The sequence below is a fragment of the Diadema antillarum genome, unplaced genomic scaffold (assembly GCF_040938485.1).
Source record: "Diadema antillarum isolate AM-2024a unplaced genomic scaffold, OU_Dant_1.0 seq00000338_RagTag, whole genome shotgun sequence".
NCBI classification, from domain to species: Eukaryota; Metazoa; Echinodermata; class Echinoidea; order Diadematoida; family Diadematidae; genus Diadema; species Diadema antillarum.
Genome location: NW_027271351.1, coordinates 2,018,442 through 2,044,674, shown reverse-complemented (window position 1 = coordinate 2,044,674; position 26,233 = coordinate 2,018,442). Strand labels below are relative to the sequence as shown.

The 26,233-nt window shown below is 39.8% G+C and overlaps 2 protein-coding genes across 3 annotated transcripts; one reads left to right on the top strand and one right to left on the bottom strand.

The window, feature by feature from the left end:
• Positions 1–11,291: 11,291 nt before the first annotated feature.
• Positions 11,292–15,315, bottom strand: LOC139730808 (large ribosomal subunit protein bL32m-like). 2 transcript variants are annotated; one of them, XR_011710943.1, is made up of 4 exons: positions 15,209–15,315; positions 13,779–14,037; positions 12,295–12,803; positions 11,292–12,247 (listed from the first exon to the last, which is right to left on the bottom strand). XR_011710943.1 is itself a non-coding variant. In XM_071641676.1 (3 exons), exons 1-3 carry the CDS (start codon positions 15,312–15,314, stop codon positions 12,584–12,586), a joined length of 585 nt encoding a protein of 194 aa, XP_071497777.1. In that variant the 5' UTR covers position 15,315; the 3' UTR covers positions 11,292–12,583. The 2 variants fall into 2 exon arrangements, 1 of the variants encoding a protein (XP_071497777.1); XM_071641676.1 differs by having other exon boundaries at positions 11,292–12,803.
• Positions 15,316–18,837: 3,522 nt separating this feature from the next.
• On the top strand, positions 18,838–25,748 carry LOC139730807 (proteasome subunit alpha type-2-like). Its single transcript, XM_071641675.1, has 5 exons — positions 18,838–18,944; positions 20,834–21,043; positions 21,912–22,034; positions 23,092–23,311; positions 24,695–25,748. The coding sequence occupies exons 1-5, from the start codon at positions 18,907–18,909 to the stop codon at positions 24,809–24,811; spliced, it is 708 nt and encodes a 235-aa protein (XP_071497776.1). The 5' UTR covers positions 18,838–18,906; the 3' UTR covers positions 24,812–25,748.
• Positions 25,749–26,233: the final 485 nt, after the last annotated feature.

Here is a 26,233-nt window from a genome sequence, read left to right as displayed (position 1 = left end):
TATCTTTAATCGCTAAGGGCCTGCTGAAATGTTCACTCAGTGTTCTGACAGAGAATATTGTGATTGTCAATAGTTGTTTGTCTCGAAAGGATGTTACACAGGCTAATGTGTATAGTTTTTTTTTTGTAGAATATTCAAGATACTAAAAAGGTCATGGATATTAACAAACCCACTCTGTTAGGTTAATATTTTGAATGAACCGTTATCTTCATATAGGGTCAGCTGGTTTGTTCTTTACTTGATGGTAAATAGTCTGCTGCCCCTAAAATATCTTCCAGTCAGGAATTCATCTTATGGCGGGGTTGGTGGTTTAAGTTTCCAGTCAAGTATGAAACTACTGAATCTATATAGATAAGTGTACACGCACCAAACATTACAAGTACATATAATCCGAATAGAAGGGGGTCGATTTCCTGCATATTATAGTATCCGAAGCGAGACTCGCAGAACACGAACTTCGTCTCTATATTGTAAGACGCTGCAGCCACTTTAATTGCAATTACAGGGGCGGATCCAGGGAGGACCACAACCGGCGCACGCCCCCCCCCCTTTATTTTTTGTTGAAACAAAAGAAATAAAAAGAAAAAAATGGGGGAGGGGTGCGTGCGCCCCCCTTTAATTTTGTAAACGCGCCCCCTCTTTACGGAATTCCTGGATCCGCCCCTGAATTACATTGCATGTAATTTAGATTGAGAGAACAAGAATAGACACATGAATGATCAAATTGACTACAATGAATCGTTTTGTGCACGAGATATTCTCTTCCTTATATCTTGCAGTCTTTCCAGTCTTGCTGATAAAGAATGTTAAGTCATTTCTATTCAGGGCACAATGGACATAATGGAGTAGCGCTTTATGTAGCAACATGTCATAGGAACCTACTTTTCGCATTTAACGTCGTGTGCTTTATCTATCCCCTGGGAAACGACTCAAGAGATGAAAATGAGCACAGGCTAAGCTATTTAAAGCAGAGTTCATCCAATTCGTGAGAGGACCGTAAAATTTGTAGGTGATTTCGTGAACCTGGCGGGAAAAAGATTTTGCCAGAGCCTTGCTGAGCTGCAGGCACGCGCTCTGGTGCGACGGGTTGGCATGGTAACCATCTCACCCTGATGATGTTGGTGATGCTGCATACAATATGGGACGAGACAGTTTGACTGCGTTAAACGACACCTTATGACGTCATTCCTCCCAAGGGACATTGTCCTAGATAGGGGAAAATGACATTTACAAGGAGAGTAAAAGGGTCAAGTATCATGTATTCAAGCATTCTTCCTGACTCATATCCTTTATGTAGGCCTATAATTCCTGTTCGATCGTCATTCGTTTTATTCAGCCACGTTTCCAATAACTTTTTATCTACAATGTAACATAATATGCACAACAACCTTTAAAGTTACTTTTCACCCCGTTGCAGAACGATTATCTGTCCTATGCAAGCTGGCACCACATTAAGAGTGACACCTAGACTGCTATGATTATCCTAGGATCCTTTTACCTCTTCAATCATTATTCGACATCATGAAAGCCAAAATCGTAAGAAGCACAACTCCCCCCCCCCCCCAAGTTCACCACCATAATTCGTATCGCTGAACCCTGAAACGAGCGCGTTAGCCTTGGGACAGCTTCACTGACCTCCTTGTCCTACTTCAATCTATCATTCAGACAAGTGGAAATGCGTGGGCGGCGAAACGGCCGAAGCGGCCGAAGCGGAAATCCTCTGAAGTCACGTGACAAGCCAGACCCTGGACGCGGCGCCAAATATTGTCCTTCTCTGCTATATGGTATATAAGGTTTAAATGCTTACCCATTTAGGCACCTATACGTCACAATACGATATATGTCGTTGTGCTTAAACGGGTCTTCAAGGCTTTATGGGTTAATGGATTCTTATGTGTGCTCTCGGACTATAACGTCGACGCGATATTCGTGTTATCATTAGTTTCTGTATAATTATGTCGTAATGCCGTCATTTTCACTTGGATCATTTTGCATGGACACTATCTTGTCGTTGTTTGTTTGCTACCACCACTGGAGAACGTATTCCGTGGAATCCCTTATACATTATTCACACCAATGGACATTAACTATCGCTCGCATCTGCTCTAGTTGTTTAAGAAATGAAAATACACAATATTTCATAATACATGTAGTCATAATACCACGTGATATATATTTACTGAAGTATTAACCGCGCTGTACCATAGGAAACAGAAAGATCCTCAAAACAGGGTGTGTGATTAATCCTACACTGTAACGCCAATACATGTATTAGTACACAGGCAAGCAAACAAAAACAACTCAGCGCTCTTTCAAGCTCATAATTATTCCTCTTTTTTTTCGTATTAGGTAGAAATTGTGCAAAATGAAGTAAAATAGAGCAATTATAAAATGGGATATCAAAACTTTAAAAAAAATGAAATCTCTATACGTTTAGAGACTTGGAACAGCAAGATTCCGCTCAGATCCTGTGCACCATCTCTTTCACCTCCCTGGTAGGAACTCGCTCGTGGCAGTAAAAATCACTACGTTTAAGTGGACTTAAACTGAACAAACTTTGAGTGTAATGAAAACGAGACCTGAAGATGTAATTGCTGGTGTAACAAGTGCCAACATCAAGTTGCGATTACAGTATTTATTTATTTATTTATTTGTTTGTTTGTTTTTGTTTGAAGAGTACCTTCGGTTTGCAAGATATCTTCTGCTATGAGGTAGAGGTTATTACTTCAGGTAATAGTACAATAGTAATGTGATGTCTTTTTATCAAAGTTATACAGCCGCTTCAGTGTTGTCACTGTTCTACCAGAGGGCACTGTTATTATTACAATGGACTCCCGTTATAACGAAGTCCTCGGGACCGGCAGTTTTCTTTTGTTATATCGGAATTTCGTTATAACCGAACAAAAAAATACATAGAGTGGATGACATTGCAGCCCAAATTTTTACTTCGTTATAACCGGAATTTCGTTATAACCGTGTTCGTTATAACGGGAGTGCACTGTATTACCCTATAGCGTTGCCAGGTACCCATTTATACACCTGGGTCGAGAGGGATAAGGTGGGTAAAAACATCTCGTCCAAGGATGTACACACTGGACTCAGTGGCGTATCTAGGGGGGGGGGGGGGGGGCAAGGGGGGCACGTGCCCCGGGCGCCACTCTTTGGGGGCGCCGAAAACGGAAAAAGGGGAAAAAACGAAGAAGAAAAAGAAAAAAAAAAGAAGGGGAAAAAAAAAAGAAAGAAGAAGAAGAAGAAAAAAAAATCGCCCGGACCGGGAAGGAGGGAGAATGGGGGTGAGGGAGGGGTGGGGGGAGGGGGGGGGGGAGAAAACCAAATCAAGCAAGATGAAAACAAAAATGGAATGACAATGTTTATTGTGTTCACACAGGAATTCCATGAAATTTCGGCTCGCTCGTGAAATGAAATTTCGGCTCGCTCGGTGGGGGAGGGGGGGGGGGAGAAAACCAAATCAAGCAAGATGAAAACAAAAAATGACAATGTTTATTGTGTTCACACAGGAATTCCATGAAATTTCGGCTCGCTCGTTGCGCTCGCTCGCCAAAATTCATATAAAGAGAAAAAAGAAGATAAGAACAAAACGTGATGATGACGCGGACAAAATGACAATGTATATTGTGTTCACACATGCCATCGTTAGAAGTCAAAATGTTACACGGAGCAGCGGCTGCAATTTTATTTCTTTCGTTCTGAAGCGATCGCCCATTGGATCAAACGAGGGCGCCAAAGGTGTCAAACATACGGGGGGGGGGGGGGGGGGGGGCGCAAAAAACCAAATCAAACAAGATAAGAACAAAACGTATAATGATGACGCGGAAATATATAAATTTCGGCTCACTCGCGCGTACTAATTTAGAGTATTTTTTTTTCAAGTCCTCAGTTTGTTGGTATAAATCGTTATCTATAAGGCCGTCACCATTAATTTTCTTGATTAGAATTGCAAGATTTAATAAGCAAAAAATGACAAGAATTCCATGTTTTGTAAGCTGAAATACAAAAATTTTCGGCTCGCTCGCTGCGCTCGCTCGCCAAAATTTATCACACAAAAAAAAGATAAGAACAAAACGTGATGATGACGCGGAAATATATAAAAATTTTCGGCTCGCTCGCTGCGCTCGCTCGCCAAAATCTATCTACATTTATTACATTTAAATCACCCTCTATCTATAAGGCCGTCACTATATCTTCATTAGAATTGTAAGATTTAATAAGCAAAATATGAAAATTCCATGTTTTGTAAGCTGAAGTACAGAAATTTTCGGCTCGCTCGCTGCGCTCGCTCGCTAAAATTATCAACAAAAAAAAAAGAGATAAGAACAAAACGTGATGATGGCGCGGAAATATACAAGTTTCGGCTCACTCGTGCGTACTAATTTGGAGTATTTTTTCAAGTCCTCAGTTTGTTGGTATAAATCGTTATCTACAAGGCCGTCATCATTAATTTTCTTGATTAGAATTGTAAGATTTAATAAGCAAAAACTGACAAGAATTCCATGTTTGCTAAGCTGAAATACAAAAATTTTCGGCTCGCTCGCTGCGCTCGCTCGCCAAAATTTATCACACAAAAAAAAGATAAGAACAAAACGTGATGATGACGCGGAAATATATAAAAATTTTCGGCTCGCTCGCTGCGCTCGCTCGCCAAAATCTATCTACATTTATTACATTTAAATCACCCTCTATCTATAAGGCCGTCACTATATCTTCATTAGAATTGTAAGATTTAATAAGCAAAATATGAAAATTCCATGTTTTGTAAGCTGAAGTACAGAAATTTTCGGCTCGCTCGCTGCGCTCGCTCGCTAAAATTATCACCAAAAAAAAAGAGATAAGAACAAAACGTGATGATGGCGCGGAAATATACAAGTTTCGGCTCACTCGTGCGTACTAATTTGGAGTATTTTTTCAAGTCCTCAGTTTGTTGGTATAAATCGTTATCTACAAGGCCGTCATCATTAATTTTCTTGATTAGAATTGTAAGATTTAATAAGCAAAAACTGACAAGAATTCCATGTTTGCTAAGCTGAAATACAAAAATTTTCGGCTCGCTCGCTGCGCTCGCTCGCTAAAATTTCTCAAAAAAAGAGAGATAAGAACAAAAGGTGACGACGGCGCGGAAATATACAAATTTCGGCTCACTCGTGCGTACTGATTTGGAGTATTTTTTCAAGTCCTCAGTTTGTTGGTATAAATCTTTATCTATAAGGCCGTCATCGTTAATTTTCTTGATTAGAATTGTAAGATTTAATAAGCAAAAAATGACAAGAATTCCATGTTTGCTAAGCTGAAATACAACAATTTTCGGCTCGCTCGCTGCGCTCGCTCGCTAAAATTTCTCAAAAAAAGAGAGATAAGAACAAAAGGTGACGACGGCGCGGAAATATACAAATTTCGGCTCACTCGTGCGTACTGATTTGGAGTATTTTTTCAAGTCCTCAGTTTGTTGGTATAAATCTTTATCTATAAGGCCGTCATCGTTAATTTTCTTGATTAGAATTGTAAGATTTAATAAGCAAAAAATGACAAGAATTCCATGTTTTCTAAGCTGAAATACAAAAATTTTCGGCTCGCTCGCTGCGCTCGCTCGCTAAAATTTCTCAAAAAAGAGAGATAAGAACAAAAGGTGACGATGGCGCGGAAATATACAAATTTCGGCTCACTCGTGCGTACTGATTTGGAGTATTTTTTCAAGTCCTCAGTTTGTTGGTATAAATCTTTATCTATAAGGCCGTCATCGTTAATTTTCTTGATTAGAATTGTAAGATTTAATAAGCAAAAAATGACAAGAATTCCATGTTTTCTAAGCTGAAATACAAAAATTTTCGGCTCGCTCGCTGCGCTCGCTCGCTAAAATTTCTCCAAAAAAAAAAAAAGAGAGATAAGAACAAAACGTGACGATGGCGCGGAAATATACAAATTTCGGCTCACTCGTGCGTACTGATTTGGAGTATTTTTTCAAGTCCTCAGTTTGTTGGTATAAATCGTTATCTACAAGGCCGTCATCACTAATTTTCTTGATTAGAATTGTAAGATTTAATAAGCAAAAAATGACAAGAATTCCATGTTTTGTAAGCTGAAATACAAAACTTTTCGGCTCGCTCGCTGCGCTCGCTCGCCAAAATTTATCTAAATTTATTGCATTTAAATCACCCTCAAAAGACCCCTTTTAAGTGCTTGAAAAAGCATATCATGTAGACTACCGGGATGGGGTTGGGGTTGAACACTTTTTCAGAAATTAGGGGCGCAATTTTCGCGCTTGCCCCGGGCGCCGTTTTCCCTAGATACGCCACTGACTGGACTAGATTCTAACTCGAGTTCTCCGACTGGGAGTCGGGAGTCTTATTCATTATGCCACAGTGTACCCATACTCATAAAGACAATGGTAACACCATAATCGTTCACTCTGCAATACAGGTAAATTCGACTTAGGTGATTATTCGACTTATACGAGGTCGTCTTAAGCAAGGAGATTTCAACATCCTTGACTTGAGCAAGTCAGTGTCGAAAACTGCTGACTCAGCTGTGTGATGGTGTTCCAATGGGTCGTAGAACATCAGGTAAACAAAGCCGTAAAAGTATATGGTATGCTGTCACGACTAAGGATTCTGTCGACATAATTACATTGTACATCGTAAGGTCAATAAACCATTCAGAAACAATAAGAATTATGTTCTAACGCTACTGTTTTTGTGTTGTTGTTGTTGTTGTTGTTGTTGTTGTTGTTGTTGTTGTTGTTTTGGGGGGGGGGTTGGGGGCGACAAAGAGTATGGTAGGCCTGCAGGTGCTGATACGGGTGACTACCGTTATAACGACGACCGGCATTTTTTCGTTTCATCAAAATTTCGTCATAACCGAAGAGTAACGTAATACTGTAATATTATGCAGAGAGCTATAGATGATAATTTTTGGGACTTCTATTTTTACTACGTTGTAACGAGAATTAAGTCATAACTGCATGTAGGTTTGTTACAATGGGAGTGCACTGCATACTTTTTTTCCACAGATTTTTACTGTTAACGGAATTCTTGTTTTAGCTTTATTTCTACGAGCATATCCATATCCAGGATAATGAAACTCAGATCTTGAATTAAGAGTGGAAACATGATTATCGTGGTAAACAATGACTGCTATAACCTTACATAGACAGGCGTAGTTGGCCTGTAACGTGACAATCTTTTCAGTAGACTATAAAGATAAGTTGTGTCGACTACCTTAGCTTGCACCACATGCATAATTATCAAACTACATATAACTATAGGTAGTATCTGATTGCAGTCATGAGTATTTGGATACATGTATGCCGCAGACGAATATAACGTTAACAATTATGTCAGCACGAAAGTTGAATGTAAAATGTTTGAAATGTCTTTGTGTTCGTAGCAAATGTGACACATTGTATACTAGTAGTACAAAATGAACTGTCATGATTGTGATAAACGTTGTTTATTTCTTCACAAGAAAGTGTTATTTTTCGAAAAGACAAGATCCATCTGAACATGTATCGATTTATCAACTTAGTTTTTTGTGTTTTTGTTGTTGTTGTTTTTCAGGTTGGTGTTGTTATCGTCATTGATATCGAAGTTGCAGTCTCAATGACTGAAGTTGTTGTTATTATAACAGTATATGTCTATTGTTGAGGTGTTTTGGGGTTTCATGATCCATGTGTTGCGGAATCGAATGAGTCATGAACACTACGTATTATGGACCAGTGGGAATCATGCTATGTCAGAGGCAACGAGTTAAAGATTGCCTCGATCGGCTAGAAGGAATTGATGAGTCAGAATGACACAATACATTCGACAGGTAAGTCCTAAACCACGATTCTCCACGGACGATGACACCCACACGCCGTCATTCCGGCGGAAAAGGTGAGAATGATCCAGAGTATTCCAGACTCAATGTACATTGTAGAACGAGGTATTTCTTAGAAGCTGACGCCCACACTGTACTAGTACCATGTTCAAGATCTCACTCCATTTGAAACTACAATCCGTTGTTCCGTTAGCTTGATACAGTGGCCGTCAAACGCATAACATCGTGGGAGGTCCCACACTCTGAGGGTGAAAAGTGCAACTTTAAGGGTAAAGTATGGTTTCCATATTATTATGAAAGCAGAAACTTTTTTTTTTTTGCTCTGAAATAGAGACCAATGCATAAGAAAAGTGTGAAATAACGCTGTGATAACACGATTTCAGTTCGTAACGGCGAAAGTGCAAAATACACTGTGACATAGTAACCAAAAAGGCAATTAAAGCCGGAAGTACTGTACGTGTACATGTGTATTGCAAACTCAATCATGGTTGTTATTTGAAGTACATGTACATGTATCACAACCGATCACATCGATTACAGAATTTATATCGGGACTCGGCAGAATCCATCGCGCGAGAGTGAATCGCATGCGCATCTTATCAGCTGCATGCGATCCATATAGGGCCTATTATATTCCACATACAGTTGTGTACTAAGAATCTTGCTATAGGATTGGTCTAGAGCTGATCACGTGATAAAGCGTAGTTTTGCCCATCACATCACCTGAGAAGAAAAGTTCGTTACACCCTATGATGATAGTCATTATTTTTGTTTCGCTGATCTTAGTCCACACAGTCCTAACGCGTGACAAAACTTACAATTTTGAGTACGCGCGAAATAAAAGTGCGTTGCACTGTGGTCTATCATTTGACCTGGGTCAAGACTAGTGATAGACCACAGTGACAACCATAGAGCTGTATCCACAGCTCTATGAGTGCAACGCACTTTTATTTCGGTGCCACGCGCGAGGCGCGGAGCAAATTCGTTGTTTTTTCATCTACGCGCATACGTCTAAAGTAAGCCCTGAGGATACCCTAAAACAGCTGGTGTCAGATGTGGAATAAAATGGGAATATCTAGGACCCTAGATGTGGAATATGAAGCAAATAATCAACTTTTAGTTTCAGGCAATGAGACAAACTATCACTTCCTCGGCGATCTGAATGTGTACGCTATCTTTCCTCAGCTGCGCTTCGGAAAGATAGCTACATCCAGATCGCCTCGGAAGTAATAGTTTGTCCAATCACCTTCACCAACGTTGATTATTTGCTTACTACTGCTGAGGGCAATCAACACATACAATGTACATTGTACTAATAAAACGTTTTACATGTACCTACCAACTACTGAACGGGGAGGCCCCTTTATTTTTCACTCCTGGGGCCCGTTGCATAAAACTTACCATTGAATTTCAATGGTAACTACCGTCAAAATTAGGCATCACAGCCAATCAGCATCAAGGATTATAAAATTTACCGCTGATTTGAAGACTTACCGCTAGAAAGGAGCGGTAAGTCCAGCGGTAAGGGTTTTATGCAACAGGGCCCTGATCTCAAAATACATACATGTACTCCACAACGACATACACCTGTATTATCTTGGTAAATTGAGTAAGCCAGACTACAGTAGTTTCTTGATAGGCCTAGAGCCTTTCGATCAAGCAAATTCCAGAACGGGAAGGCCGCTTCCTTTTTCACTTCTGATCTCAATACAGTGGACTCCCGTTATAACGAACACGGTTAAAATAACGAAATTCCGGTTACAACGACGTTAAAATTCAGGCCGCAACATTACCAGCTCTATGTATTTTATTGGTTTTTGTTCGGTTACTAATACAAAATTTCGATATAACGAAAGAAAACTGCCGGTCCCGAGAACTTCGTTATAACGGGAGTCCACTGTATACGTACATGTACTCCAAAACAACTTATTTTCCTGGGAAACTGCGTCAGCCAGACTAGTTTCTTGGTACATTGTAGAGACTTTCGATATATTGCAGGCAAATTCAAAACGGGGGAAGATGAATTTTGAGCCCTTCGGAGAACCGTGTTCTGTCTTTAAAGGGAAAATCTGACTCCATCAATCGTGTTCAAGTTGACTTCACAAAAGAGAGTTAAAATCAAGCAAACATAACGAAGAAAACTGAAATGACACTGAATTAAAAGAGGGTTAGGGAATTTAAATGTTTTACATGTTTTCAGATATAAAATAGATGAGGTGAAGACATACAGTGTAATTGCATCACAAGTCTGCAGCCGACTTGTACCCTTTTTCCTATAAATGTGTATTGGAAATAAATGTAAGAAATCAGTCTTCAAAACTGCAATAATAAGCAACGATTTCTTTTTCTTTTCTTTCTTTCTTTTTATTACCAGGGGGGAGAGGTTCATTGCTAATACAAATATTGACAAACATTGTACCCGACTCTCTGTCTTTTACAGGTTTTGTCAATCTTATGGGGTGTTGCAAAAAAGTTGCAATTAATTGCAAATCCCCCAAAATCAATTACAACTTACAATCGATTAGGTTGCAAAAAAAAAAATGTGATTGATTCAGGGGTTAGATTTGATTTGCTGTTACAGAAGTCATACTCTCAAAGCCAACAGCATTCCAGCATTCCATATAAAATTTGTATCAATCCCTTCGTAACAGTCCTTTGAGGACAAAGTACAGTGTATAATCTCATCTTTTGACATATTTATTATCATTATTATTATCATTGTTGATGAAAATCTAAAATACAGTTTGCAGTTTCCATCAGCTCTTCATAAATCTTGGCAATATTTGTGCTCTCAACTAGCACAGATGTCAAAAGATCAATACACAACACACTAGTGTATTCCCAATTTCTACTAAAAATGTATTAAATAGGCTAAAGGAATTTGCAATACACTACATTATTTACTTCAATTCTCACAAGTGGGGAATCAATAAAAAAAAGCATTGAAAAGGGTCTTGTGTAGAATTGATGTATTTCGCTGCAAGGGGTACCTTGCAGGGGTACCTTTAGCACATCAATGCAATTGAGTTATGGTCACATTTAAAATTCATTCAAGCCTACTTATTAGAAAACTACCAGCAAGTTTCAAGTAGCTAGGACTGTATTACCAAAGAAATGTCTTTGTCAACATTAGGGTGCAAAGTTTTTCACAAGGCAAGACAAATTAAGATCTATAAATTTGTCACCACACAATGTGAGAAGGGTCTTGAGATGAGACTAGTGAGGAAGCCCAACCAATCACATGTATGATTTGAAAGCAAATGCGATAAATTGCAAATTTTGTGATTGACTGCAAGACTGTTGTTCTCTGAAAATAATTACCTGCACAAACGCATACACTTAGTACATTGCATATGTAGTCCTACATTATACAATACATGTATACATGTATTGTAATACTGTACAGCATTGCAAAAAAAGAACAAAAAAGATTCCATTCCAAAGGATTGGTCGAGTAGACATACATGTATATCGAAGGAGTATGCACATATACAGTCAACCTCACCTATGTGAAGAAATACAGTGCACTCCCGTTACAACGAACACGGTTATAACGAAATTTCGTTATATCAAAGTAAAACTTCTGGTCCCAAAATTAACACCATTAAAGTCTACGGTACAAAATTCGCTTATAACGAACATGGTTATAGCAAAATTTTCGTTATAATGAAGTCTTTTCCGAGCGCCACTGACAAAGAAAAACAAAAGAAATGTGCTCCCTTATAACGAATGCGAATTGCTTTCGAAAATATGTTGCGGAACAAGCATTTATAGCGTCTCTGCACGGGCGAACTATTCACATCACTTTGTGTGCGCTCCTTGTGTCACGCAGTTTCTGAGGGGAACTTGCGTTTAATATTGTAATACAATAATCCCATCCCATTTCACATAGCTTTCCTGTGTATGATGAGTATTCAGCAAACAGAATATGATATATATGTGTGGTTTCCTTGTTTTCGTTTTGTATTGTATTTGTTCGGTTATAACGAAATTTTGTTATAACGAAAGAAAACTGCCGGTCCCGAGCATTTCGTTATAACAGGAGTGCACTGTAGCTTCAACTTATGAGGAATTAAAATCAATACATGTAGAATATAAAGAGAAGAGGACTTGAAAAGACCTTCGACTTAGGCAAATTTTCGACTTATGCGAGGTCGACTTAAGCAAGGTCAACTATAGTTTGCTGATTCTGGACTATGTCTATCAGTATAAGGTAAATCCTGTTCCACAAACAGTCAATCTTGTTCAAGTTGACATAATCACTTAAGTCAAAGTCTTTTCAACTCCTCTTCTCTTTTGATTGAAAATTAATATTCTATTGATTTCAATCCCTCACAAGTCAAATTTTCTCTTAGTTGAAGCTATTTCTTCAGTCCAAATACAATGTAGATGCAACTTAGGCAAGGTTGACTGTAGTCTATTTTATGCCCAATACCTCCAAAATTAATTATAATGCTAAAGGACCTTTGCATATATCTTTATGCCAACACAGCTCACAAGTGTGCATGTCTCATTTTACATGGTATCACAACATTGTAATCGATTTGAAAAAAAAGCTCAAAGCCTGCAGAGTTTCTGTGGCTGACAAACTCAAGCTGATGAATAAATCACTTGGAGCAGAGTGTGGAAGATTTAATCTCAAATATGCTTCCATGATGTCAGATTATAAATGTCTCTTGTTTTTGCAACAGCTGACTGAGGAAGATTTACAGAGTTCAATTTCAAAGTGGACAGTCCACAGGGGTGTGTGACGCTACCATCTTGTCCCATCATCCACAAGGTCTCGGCTGAACCACAACGGTCGTTTCCTCTTGATCTCCACAGGGCGCTTGTTGGCATCGAGTTCGCCGGGCGTTTCTCCCTCATAGAGCACCAGGTTTTCTCTGTCGGGAATGATGCCCTCGTTGTTCAACTCCTCAAACATAGTGTCCTGGATCTGTTTGGTTTCCTCCCTGATCTGCACTAGGCAATGTCTGGCAAGGAGCAAGAAACAAGAAATTATCAAATACCATAACATTGTTCAGAGCTCAAGATCATACCTACGGGATTCAAGTTGGATTTGATAGATAAAGAAAGAAATCAAACGGACAAATTACCAACTGACTGATTAAATGGTCCTATATCTACATGAATAAGCACTAAATTAATTAGTATTTTGGAAGTAGCCATGACAGAAGAAATCTTTCCATTCTGTTGTCTTTATTGCAACTGATTGACAAATCACCCTGCACTGATGTAAATAAGCAGTTACAAGTTGATAACATCATCACTTCAGCTAATTTTCACATTTATTATGCGCTTGGGACCAATGTCACCATACTTTCTTATTTGACTTTTGACTTATAGCCTGGATGCCAAGTTTAGCAGGCCATAGACGTTCTGTTATTACTATATCCAGGGCTCGACACTAACTTTATTTCTCGGTGGCCCGATGGGGCCACCAAAATCATTAATTTCAAATTTTTGGTGGCCCGAAAGAAAAATTTGGTGGCCCGAAAAAAAAAATTGATAAAAGTCCATTTATTAAAGATAAGTCGCACACTCACTGCATGCATTTATGTATTTCCGGCGCAAAATGTTACGAGTTTATTGACATACTTTTCAAAAAATTTTGGTGGCCCGAGGTGGGCCACCAAATTTGCCCTTTTCTGAAATTTGGTGGCCCGACTTTCATTTTTGGTGGCCCCGGGCCACCGGGCCACCGTTAGTGTCGAGCCCTGCTATATCGCAACATTTGAGTACAGCTGTATTTGTCAATACAGTGTTGCTATGACAGGATACCGAGTACAAAAATTGTTCCTTTGATGAGAGGGCACCTCTTTAAAGTTTTACTGTGTACACACATCTTCCAAGCTCTTGGCTAATCGATGACACTCTAGACAGAGAATGGTGCTATGAATTCATTATATTCTACACTTAGAAGGAAACAGCTTCTGCTGCTTTCTTACCCGCACACATAGCCCACTTGTCTCAGGTTGCCACAGACTTCGCAAGGTACCAGCGATTCATTGTACTGTACTCGCTTTTCCACTGCTCTCCTCCTTGTTCTGTTCCGCTGGATGCTGCGTCTGTGCTTTGGGACGGCCCAGAGGAAGCCATCAAATAATTCTCTCAGGCTGCTACCTGTCCTAGCATCACCCTCGTCACCTTGACGACAGCTGGATTCCGGCTCTAAACATCTCATCCCCGGGACGGCAATAGCAGGCTCTGATTTGTAAGAAAGGAGAAATATGAATGGACATGATCACATACTAGTAATAAAATATGAATAAATCGTGTTGGGCCAGTGCCCCTTATCATCTTTTTATTTTTATTTGTTTATTTATTTATTTTTTTTTTTTTTGGGGGGGGGGAGGCAGATTAGAGTGCCTGATGATGTTGATCTGGGTCATTGCGTAATTGTCCATGTTTACTTACTTGTACATTTACTAGAGACGAGAGTAACATCTGACATTGACAACTTGACTTGTACGAGCATGCGAAACATAACCTACAACGCGTCACTAGCACTGTAGCAGAGCTCGGAGCTAGAGCACTGCAAACTAGAACTTGAAGTGGAACTAGACACCTATATAGAAAGTCTAAAGCTTGTTGATGGCGGCATAACTTATGCGATGCAAGATGAAAACTCACACTGCACAGACAGTTGTGAGTTGAGTTGGTATTTTCTGCATATCCATAATGTATAATATTTGTTATCACAGAGATGCCAAGTTAAAAAAACTTTTATGAGTGAGATTTTTATGACTCGGTGTCTCGGCACTCGCGCGCATGCGCACGCGAATGAGGGGGGTGTCCCCCTCCCATGGTAGGGAGCTTTTTTTAATTATTAGCTCTTAATGATGCGATCTGGTGCACACTTAAGTGACTATTTTTTACTAATTTTGAAAGGCAAAAGGGAAATATACCTTCAATTGCAATTATCACTTTAATCCTTTGAGCTATGCTCCTTATTTTTGGCCCAAATTGCAGACTTCACCGGATGCGTGAGAAAAATGGGTGCCATGCGTGAGATCGTGAGACAGACCCTAAATGCTTGAGTCTCACGCAGAATGCGTGAGACTTGGTAGCTCTGTTACCATTGGCCATTGCATTTGCAAGTCCTCTCCAATAAAGCCATTTTAACTTACCCTTATTAGCAATGATAATAAATAGCTCAACGCTGGCAACATGATGACAATTGACAAATGACATTGAAGCACCAAAGGGCAAAAAGACAAGAGGGCTCTTAAACGCCAGATAATACACAAATGTTAGCATGTGGGACTATCAAGTTTCGACGGCAAGTTGAACACAGGGGCAAGCAACAAACTAGCTAGACATACAACATTGAAGATCAACTCATCGATAGAGTTTCATCAATTTCCGTTAAACTTACCAAGTCTGATCATATTCTTTTCGATAATGTCTCCCACTGTGGCGTTAAATCTATTAAAGATAACCCTCAAGGTTGAGCTCACGTTTCTCAACATGTTGGTCGCCATTTTGAAATGAGAGGGAGAGAGAGAGAGAGAGACACACACACACACACAAAATAAGAGACAGGGAGGAACCTATTCAATTTCGTCCTATGGACGGTGCGCCACAAGTGCTTTTGTAATATCGCTCTTGAATGTCAACATCTATATAATCCTCTTTTTCATCCTGGTGAGATGAAGCTAAAAATCTAAGATTTCTTTGTTTTAGTCTCTTTTAGGGGAAGGGAGGGGATAAGACAGGCTGTATAGAAACCGAATGGCAACATTGTTGCTCTTTTTTCCCCTCATCGTTCTTCAAAACAATCTCAGCATTTACTCTAAGATACCCTTAGAGCTCATACATACTCTCGGACTTTTCAAACTGAAAGCTTTTCGGTAAAAACAGCAATAAAACAGTGACAAATAGGCATGACTACCCTCTGAACAAGTTTTTCATTTATCTGTTCATCTATCTGTATGGCCATCAAATTCAAAGAGTGAGAGAAAAAATTAGTGTTCAACTTCAACCGATGTGAAATTGTGATATAAAATAGAGACTAAAGAACATCCAAGCATTTCAGCTGATGAGCTAATGAGGTGTCTTAGCTCACTGACCATTTTTTTTTTGATGCCCTCCTTACCAGTCAATGCGTTGTTTTAGTAAAATGTACTGTCACGGCGCCTGCAATGGCCGCTGCACTGTCTGAATGTAACTTTGCAATTCATCAGTGACTGCTCTAGTAAAATTGTATACCTAATAAGAAAGGTGCAGTATAGCAACTTTAATAGGAGATATCCAAAATTCGAGGAAATACGGAAGTAGATGTTAATTAAGAAAGACATTCTGACCATTACTACAGAATTTAGGTTTTGATTACTGCATGTTAATGACACCTTGCAAAAATCTGTCTGCAGGGGCGGATCTAGCTTTTTTCCAAGGGGGGGGGGGGGGGGTTGAGGGGCTGAGCTGGGTATTGCGAGGGAGCGTAGCGACCAAGCCCGAGCGAGCGAAGCGAGCGAGGGGGGGGGGGGAGGGTGTGGGAGGGGGGTATCCCCCCTCCCATAGTAGGGAGATTTTTCATTTTTTTTTTTTTTAGCTATTTGAACCCCGTAAGTGATGTTTTCCTGGCATCTACTACCGTAATGGAGAACATAAAAAGCAGTCCATGGATATTACGTCTTATTAGAATAAGATCAAATAACAGTTTAAAATAGGCGCGCCGGAAGCAGTTTTGGATTGGGGGGGGGGGGGGCAAACATTGGAGGGGGCTCAAGATTAGACCATGCATATGTTACACAATATACACATACACACACACACACACGCACACGCACACACATCTATGTAAAGTGGCGTACGGTGGGTCGAAACATGGGGGGAACCATAAAGTAATTTTGACGGTCTGTATGCTTGTGCGTGTGTGCGTGAGCAATAATGGGACTACAATACATTACGGAATGTGATACATTCAACAACGCAGTCATTGAGGAACATTGTAAGTTTTCCTTACATGGATTATGGAATGACGGTGTGAAACGATCGACAAATTATATACTGTCAGCAACATAAGGTGAATGGCATAACAATAAAATGCGAGCGAGCGAAGCGAGCGAGCTTGAAAATTTTGATATTCTGCAGTTTCAAAACTGGAGTTTTGTAGCTATGTATTTCGTTTTGGAAATAAATGGGAGCGCATCGGGCGCAACTGCTGGCAATTATTGGCAGCAACATTAGGAGAATGGTATAACGATTCAATGCGAGCGAGCGAAGCGAGCAAGCTTGAAAATTTTGACATTCTACAGTCCCAAAAAGGGGTTTGTAGCTACAGTATATCTTTCACTTTGGAAATTAATGGGGCGGCGCATCGGGCGCAACTGCTGGCAATTACTGGCAGCAACATTAGGAGAATGGCATAACGATTCAATGCGAGCGAGCAAAGCGAGCGAGCTTGTGAATTTTGACATTTTACAGTCCAAAAACTCCCGTTTGTAGCTATATCTTTCGCTTTGGAAATTAAGGGGGGGGGGACATCGGGCGCAACTGCTGGCAATTACTGGCAGTAACGTTAGGAGAGTGGCATAACGATTCAATGCGAGCGAGCGAGCTTGAAAATTTTGACATGTTACAGTCCAAAAACTCCCGTTTGTAGCTATATTTATCTTTCGCTTTGGAAATTAAGGGGTGGGGGCATCGGGCGCAACTACTGGCAATTACTGTCAGCAACATTAGGAGAATGGCATAACGATTCAATGCGAGCGAGCTTGAAAATTTTGACATTCTAGAGTCCAACAACTGCCGTCGTAGCTATGTTTTTCGCTTTAGAAATTAAGGGGGAGGCGCATCGGGCTCAACTGCTGGATGCGAGCGAGCGAAGCGAGCGAGCTTGAAAATTTTGACATTTTACAGTCCAAAAGCTGCCGTTTGTAGCTATATTTTTTCCCTTTTATTCGTACATATTTATTTTATTTTCTTTGTTTATTCATTTATTTTTGGCAGCCCAAGGGGGGGGGGGGGTTTAAACCCCCTAAACCCCCCCCCCCCGTAGATCTGCCACTGGTCTGTATATATTGCACTCACTTGGTTCACATGACCGTGGTTGCATTTTTATTATTATGGCAAAAAGGGGCGTTTTATGCAAAATCTTTAGAAAAAAATACATTCTTACTATATCATCAACTACAACTATCAAACTAGATACTAACATTTGTCGACTACTTATCACATGACATTGCTAAAGATAATATACTTTCATCGAGCATTCAGTTTATGATAGGCGATAGCATACCATGGTGTCAACGGATCGTGTTGTACAGAGGCATATCCAGGAATTCTGCGGACGGGCGGGGGTGGGGGGAGGGGGAAGGGGGTGTCGCAAAAAAAAAAAATATATTTCTGGTGCCACTTCTGGGTTAGATCACCTGACAAGCAAAAAAAAAGGGGGGGTCCAGCTCAATTTTCTGGTGTGACTGCGATAAAGAATAAAAGAGGGTGCGCCCTACTTGGCCCTTTCATTTTTTTCTCTTTTTAAATTTATTTTTAAAAGAAATATTAAAGGTGGAGCACGCGTCCTTCAGGTGCCCCCTCCCCCTCCCCGATCCACTGCTTGCATGCAATAAATTACTCTGTAGGTTATCTATCAATCCCAAAGTCACCAGTTCGCCATGTCATGACGAAATGGTAATTAATTGTTCATGTTTTCCTCAGGCCATGACCACACAATTATTGATATCTGATGCATGTGTTGTATAAAACAAATAGTGAATGGTGTTCAAGATTCTGCCTTATCTCATTGAAAAGATTTCAGTTTCACTCACTAATGTGTTGCCTGCTTATCTACTTTCTTTTTTTGGAGGGGGGGGAGGGGTGTCATTCTAAGATATCCATCCGCTGCTCTTTTTTCAATGTCAGTACATATGTATTTGAAAGTTCATTATTTCAATCTTTTAGGGGCGAGTTTCGATGAATACGTGTGGCTCAACAAAGGGGCGAATACAACACTAGTCGACTTATCTGTTCGAGCGTGATGGGGAGACGAGAGGCATACACGGTATTCAATAACGTGAGCTGAAGCCGAGATTATATGCTCTGCCTTGCGGTTTTGTGACTAAAATCACCACGATGACAGAACAGTACAGCTTTTCACTGACAACTTTCAGGTAACTATGTGAATCATTAACACCTTGAAGTATTAATACTAGCATTACATGAGTTTGTTTAGTAATATGAGTATTGTTTGCACACATCATGTCGGCCAGAATGCTAAGTCATGGGCTCAAGAGCCTTAGTCCCATTTGTTCATTTAGTTGTTGCAATTGTGTGGTGGATAATAGCAATTCTCAGAGCGCTGATGTACTTTCGTATCTCAAATTCCGGAAGCCCAAATTACACCAAAATCCCGGGATATACTTAGTAGCTTATTTTCAATCACTTAAGTAAATATGAACAAAACTGGTTATCGCATATGGGGAAGTGTCAATATCGACATTTGGTCATTGACTTTCATGTTGTCACTCGAAACAACTCACTCTTGGCTCTTCTTACCTACGTAACGTTAGACCTCTTAGTCTTAATCTTAGCTCTTCGTGAGTGATCACTGTGTACACTGCCTGCACAATCTGAAACTGAAGACTGAAGTTAGCAGTTTAAATGCAACTAATCTTTGAAGTTGCTAGGAGCAAAATCTCAGTGTTCTAATGATTTATGGCAACTTGAATGAAGTTGGATGAGAAATGCAGTTCCTGCAGTGCACATTGTAATCCTACATGTAGGACCTCAGGGCTGCCAACTCTCACGCATTGAGCGTGAGACTCACGCAATTCAACCAGTTTTGACTGTCTCACTCTGATAAACGAAATCTCACACTAAACCTCCAAGGCCAAAATGGAATGTATAGTACATGACTACAAAAATAAATATATCTCTAAATTCTCTGATATTCCGAATATCAATATGCCCAAGCCCAAAATTTCGAGATTTTCCCACGCGGGTGTAAAGCTTAACCAATAATAATCGTTTTCAGTTCGCACGCAAAGACGAGATATTGGATTATGATTGGTTTCTACCTATACCACATGAGCGTAGCTTGTACTTTTGGCAAATTACAGTACATGTATGGCTATGACGTGTGCTTTACATCGCTTTACATACACAGACTGTGTACGTAGTACGTACGTACGTACAGCCGCACAGCAGGCCGCCAGGCACTAGCCAGGAGGTCGCTCCGCTCCCTCGCAGTGTCTCACGCCAAACTCTCACTCAAGGTTGGCAGCCCTGGGACCTAGATCGCATTAGACCACACAGACGGACACAGTGACACACAAACATGCATTTCTCAATAACACTATTATTACAGACTTCTTTCACGTGCTACAATCCTTGCACACTTATTTTTTAGCTCCTGTGTTGAGTCCCTTTATGGCGTTCGCATATTAATTTTAGGCAGCTAACTTCAGTTCTAGATAGTGCAGGCAGTGTGTGCCACGATATCTTGCTAAGAATGAGTTTGTTTTGAGTGACGACTTGAAAGTTGATGTTGATATTGAGGCTTTCCGAAAACGGATTTGGTTTAAATGAACATATGAGTAATTAGAAATAAGCTATTAAGTATATCTTGTAATTTTCCTGCAATTATTTGGTTCAGTCGAATTTGAGATACATTGTTTTTAGTTTTACACCACATGGATATGAAAGTACATTAGTGCCCAATTGTCTAATGCAGTGAATACGTTCTTTAGTGTGTAGCATATATTTTGGTACTAAAATGTAATTCATTTTTGACTGGATGTAGCTTAACAGGTAATCAGAGTGATTTTTTTTTTCAATTCATAGGCTTATAAAGGTCTACTCAGCTCAGGTTCTAAACTTCCTTTTTCCGGATTGTAAATCAATGTAGGTTTCATCGACATTAGCGATTGCAAACAGTGTACTTGTGTATATGTAGCCATAGGAAATCTTACTTGTATGCACACATATTGTCAGATTATTAGTTCAAGGTATGGTTCATCGTGAAACCTGCATTAATTGATGGAATGTGTTGACATTTCAGTCCATCAGGTAAACTTGTCCAGATTGAGTATGCCTTGAATGCTGTTGCTGCTGGAGCTCCATCAGTGGGCATCAAGGCATCCAACGGAGTTGTCATAGCAACCGAGAAGAAGCAGAAGTCTGTCCTTTACGAGGAGCAGAGCGTCCACAAAGTAGAAGTCATCACAAAAAACATTGGCATGGTGTATAGTGGCATGGGGCCAGACTACAGGTACAGCCATTCTCACATACAGTGTATTTCATTGTTCAGTGTCATTTATTTTCCTATCCTGGTACATGTATAAGGTGTGTCACATTTCATGATTTCTCTCCACATTCAGTTTACCATCCTTCATGATTTCTCTCCACATTCAGTTTACCATCCTGTAGTCACTAAATTATGAGATTCTAAATTCTTTTTCCGGGAAGAAATATGAAGCACTTTCCTTTTTTGTTGTGTTTATTTGTTTGTTTGTTTGTTTGTTTGTTTGTTTGTTTGTTCTTTCTTAGAGTTGGGGCTATTGAAAGGGGAGCTTTGATAACACATCAGATGCTGATGCCTTCTACTCCAATAATTGTTCGGTAGTTGAGAGGAATGAAATACTAGTATTGTCCAAGTTTAACTGACATTGTCATCTACTCTATGCGCACAGGGAGTGTGTGTGGCATTTTACCCAATTTTTTTTGCAATGTCAAACAAAATCTTTAGTCTTTTTCTTCTTTTTCTGTGTGTGAGCATTTCCTCAGGCAAAGTCAGTGTGATCAGATTTTTAATGTTTTCAGTTCACCCTGAGAATTTGAATTGCATCTTTGTATATTGGAGCTATGATTAAAGCAGGCTAACTCTGTTTTCTGGTTTTATCTGGTTAATACCAAAGGAAAAAAAAAAAGAAAAGAAGGAATAATCCAATAATGTCTTTTAAAGCTGTCTGCAGAAAGAATCAAGTAAAAAAATTATTCTACATATGATATACTGACCATAACATATATTTGTTGGAGAATATTTACTTCACCAAAGGCAATGCCTAAAGAGTAAACCTTGTAGATAGATATGCACCTGTATGTTAATACTCTGCTAATTTGTGGACTTTGATTGGCAGACTGATGGTGAAGCAAGCAAGGAAACTGGCCCAGGGCTACTTCCGCATGTACCAGGAACAGATTCCCACATCTCAGCTGGTCCAGAGGGTGGCCTCTGTCATGCAAGAGTACACACAGAAAGGGTGAGTTGATGCTTTCAAGACCATGTTGAGTGAGAAATCATGGATCAGTGATACTATTGATCAATATCTGTCTGCTGAACACCACAATCTCTTGCAAAACAATGTTTATTACCTATGTGATAAAACTGAGGTATGAGTCAGCAAAAAGACTACTGTATCACACACTTAATTTTGAGTGGATTTACTCTCACATAGAAGGTGTGTGTTCTTCCATGTGCTATTCGTGAATTTAAAAGCATGCAAAAATATTAACTTTGATCGCAACATGAATGTGAAGTGCATGCATACATTTCTCCGTTCAGTATCTTACTTCACAATCGTGAATTTAACCACTCGCAAAATTGCCAGGAAGTCCCGATTCGTGAAAAAAAAAAAAAATTAGTTGCGTTCAATATATGGCATATACAATAGGATACACAGGCTTGAATGGATCTGTCAGTGGAATGCACAAGTTGACTTGGGAATTATGTAAACCCATGAGACACAAGCGAAAGGACATTGGACTATATCCAAGTCCACCGATATACTAAATAGGCCTGTGCATCATTTGCTTTCTAAAATGGGTGCATAAGGATACCTAGTACTGAAATGTCAAAATTAAATCTGTATTCCCATCAGTTTCCCAGAAACATGGAGTCATGCATCCAGCACAGCTAAATTTAGGGAAAGAAATGTTCAGACACATGACTGTGCATGGATGTTGTATCTGAACAATTTCGATCAAAGAATTTCATTGATGCATAGCTATGTAAGGTGAATGAAAGCACACACATGACAATCAGGTTGACAGCTATGTAAGAGCTTTGGTTGTTTAGTTAGTTATCAATTTGAAGAGTCTGTGAAACCCATTTGATAGATGACTACTTTATACGCTTTTATTTCACAAGGTTTTGGGCTTTTATTTTTGCAAGTTTTGCAAGTCAAGAAGTACTTGTGAATTTAACAATGCATGCAAATGTTAACTCTGATTTTGTCTACCAAATGCCTCGGCATAGTCCAAAACAATACATTGTCCCCAAAACTCATGTGTGTACCTGTCCCTTCAAACCCCTTGCAGTGGTGTAAGGCCGTTCGGGGTGTCCCTATTGGTGGCTGGATGGGATGAGGACGAGGCGCGCCCCTACCTGTTCCAGTGCGACCCGTCGGGAGCATACTTCCCCTGGAAGGCCACGGCTATGGGTAAGAACCACATCAGCGGCAAGACATTCCTGGAAAAGAGGTACAATGGAGACATGGAGCTGGAAGATGCTGTCCACACAGCCATCCTCACGCTCAAGGTAAAAATCCTCTCACAAGTTATATTTGGATTGAGTAGAATGGTAGTTTTTACAGCTGTGGAAAGTTTTGAAAATTAAATTGCATCAATTTCTGATGTGGTGCATTTCCATGTACTGTATTCTGGATTGTATGGATCAGCAATATCTAGAACAGACTTGCACAGATGTGCTGAGCACAATGTTCATGGATGAATGTGTTTTAGGAGGGGGCAGCTTTTCATGATTACTCTGTACATGATAGGTCAGTTACCACAGTGGCATTGCAGTGATGCATATGTCAAAGGTCCCGTTTACCTTTGGGAGCAGGGATTTAAAAAAATGTTCAAGATATCACATTTGATGCATATGTGTAGGTCTGTTGTACACTGTATCACAAAACATCCTACTATATAAGATTTTTGCAATAAAGCCTAAAATATAAGGAGATATCACTATTTTTCTCAATAAACCATAACTGTACACAGTTTAGCCTTGAAACATTTTTATTATAAACGTTGTTCACATTTTGCGTATTTAACAATACTTAACATTGATGGAATATACGGATTCAAATTTTTACAGTGGTTGTTTCTATCCCTAACTCACATTTCAGAACTATTTTAAAGCACTAATGCTGGGTTTTTGTTTCATCTGCAAATAGTAAATTATGCCTTTAAAAATGTGAAGCTTGAAGTCTTCAAGCAGCTGCTGGGCACAAGTGGCACAGGAGTCTCCTGAGGGGGCATTTCATGAAGCATTTTCGTCCGACAACTTGTCGGACAAATTTGCTCTCAACCAATCAGATGCAAGGATTTCAGTAGCTTTCAACATTTTGTCAGACGAAATATCTGACAAAACGCTTCATGAAATGCTCCCCTGTTCTGACAAAGTCCTTATTGGGGGCAGTTTTCTTTCCTTATGTTGAAATTTCATTATAGCTGTACAAACAAAGTATATAAGGATTATATAGATGATAATTTGGGGACCTGAATTTTACTTCGTTGTATCCAAGATTTTATTATATAACTGTGTGTGTTATAAGAGGAGTGCACTGTACTACACGTACTGAAGTCATGGTCTGTCAAAGAAGATCTGCTTTGTTTTTAATGTTATACTCACAGTCATATGCCATAGCATTTATCTTGTCTTTGCTAAAATGATTATGATGATGTAATACACTTACATGGCATATGCCACTTGTGTTTCCATACAAAAAGACAACCCCCACCCCTCCCACACACACACACACACACACAAATGACAGCAATATTACATATGTCCTGTTATGATTTTATACTTGTAGTGGATTGGACACATTTCTCTCATGCAAAAGTGAGTTTTCTCATAGACTGTGAATGCAGTCTTACATCCAGTGATGATTATTTTCATCCCTTTGTACTTCAGGAAAGCTTTGAGGGCCAGATGAATGAGGACAACATTGAGATAGGGATTTGCAACGAGTCTGGATTCAGGAGACTACTGCCCTCGGAGGTCAAGGACTACCTGGCATCGATAGCATGATTCCTACCATATTTGGCCCCGTCTACTCATCTTTATTCTCTCTTACTCTCTTTGTACATTTCCCAGCATGATGTAAGAATGTAAAATATTAGTGGATTGTTGAGTAACTAGTAGAATTGATGTGTGTGTCTGACATACACCGTAGTTTGTGTTTGTTTGACCTCTCTGCAAAGGACCAGCATGGAGGTTTGAATGTGGAATGTCCACAAATTGTGCTTTACCACGGCAAATGAATCGTAATGGATGGGAATTTGGTGAAATGGCAATCTGTTTTTGTTTTCTATCTGCTTGCTTCTAAAAGCAGGCAACAACTTGGATGTGTTCTGGGGAGAAGGTCGATCGACGATGACTACTCAAGATGATAATGTGTCCGGAATGGGTCAAAATGTCACCAGATTCTAATGATCTATCAAATTAAGCTTTCCTTACAAACAGCGCATGAAGGAAGTACAATAGTTGGGATTCTCGTCATAACGAGAACCTAAAAACCATGACAATTACCTTCTCTTATCAGGTTTCTCACTATTTCAGGTACAAAAAAGGAGATATAAGAGTTGGGACCTACAAAATCACGTTGTTATAAGAGGTTTTTTCTTGAAAACCAACCTCTTTCATACAAGGTTCCACTGTATATTACATGCTTGTGAAACTATTCATACCCTGATCCCCAACTCAAATGATTTCAATTCATTGTTATCCCATCCCAAATGTGAAGTGCATTTCATGCTTCTCTCTGTATTACGAACATGGAACAAGTGGAATGACTTTGATGTACACAGTCATCCGAAATCTACAGCCCATTCACTGTGTGTTTAAAAGGTGATACAGCTTATTGTAAAAGTCCAACAGAGTGCAGACAATTACATCTCTGGTTGTCTTTCGTAACCTATAAAAAGCTATGCACATGTTTGTCACCTCATATTGGCAAGTCATATGTATGAGAACATCCAGATCCTCATGGTTTTCAAAGGGACATTTCTCACTTCGATGAAGGCAGTTGTGCTGCCAAGACAAGCATACAAAACTGAAAAAAAAAAAACAGCACAAAAGAGCCAGAAGTCTATATTAAAAAGGAGCATCACAAAGATTTGTAATCTCCCTGGATTTGCAGTTCTGTTGCCAGGCTAGCCCCCCCCCCCCCCCCCCCCCCCCCCCCCCCCCAAAAAAAAGTGGCTGTCTTTGGAATGAGTAAAAGTATTTCATTCTCATGTCTGAAATTCCTTCGAAAGTTTGGCCTCAAACCATTACAATGTAGTTTGGAGAGCAGACTTGGTAAACCCTCCACCTAGACCTATAAATGCTCACTGCACACCAAGTGGGTTTGACTGATCCATACAGGTACTTTCTATAGGCACATGTGGTCCAGTAGGAATTTGACAGTGAAAATCAGAGCCTCTCCACTGAGGCGATGACTGCACAAAT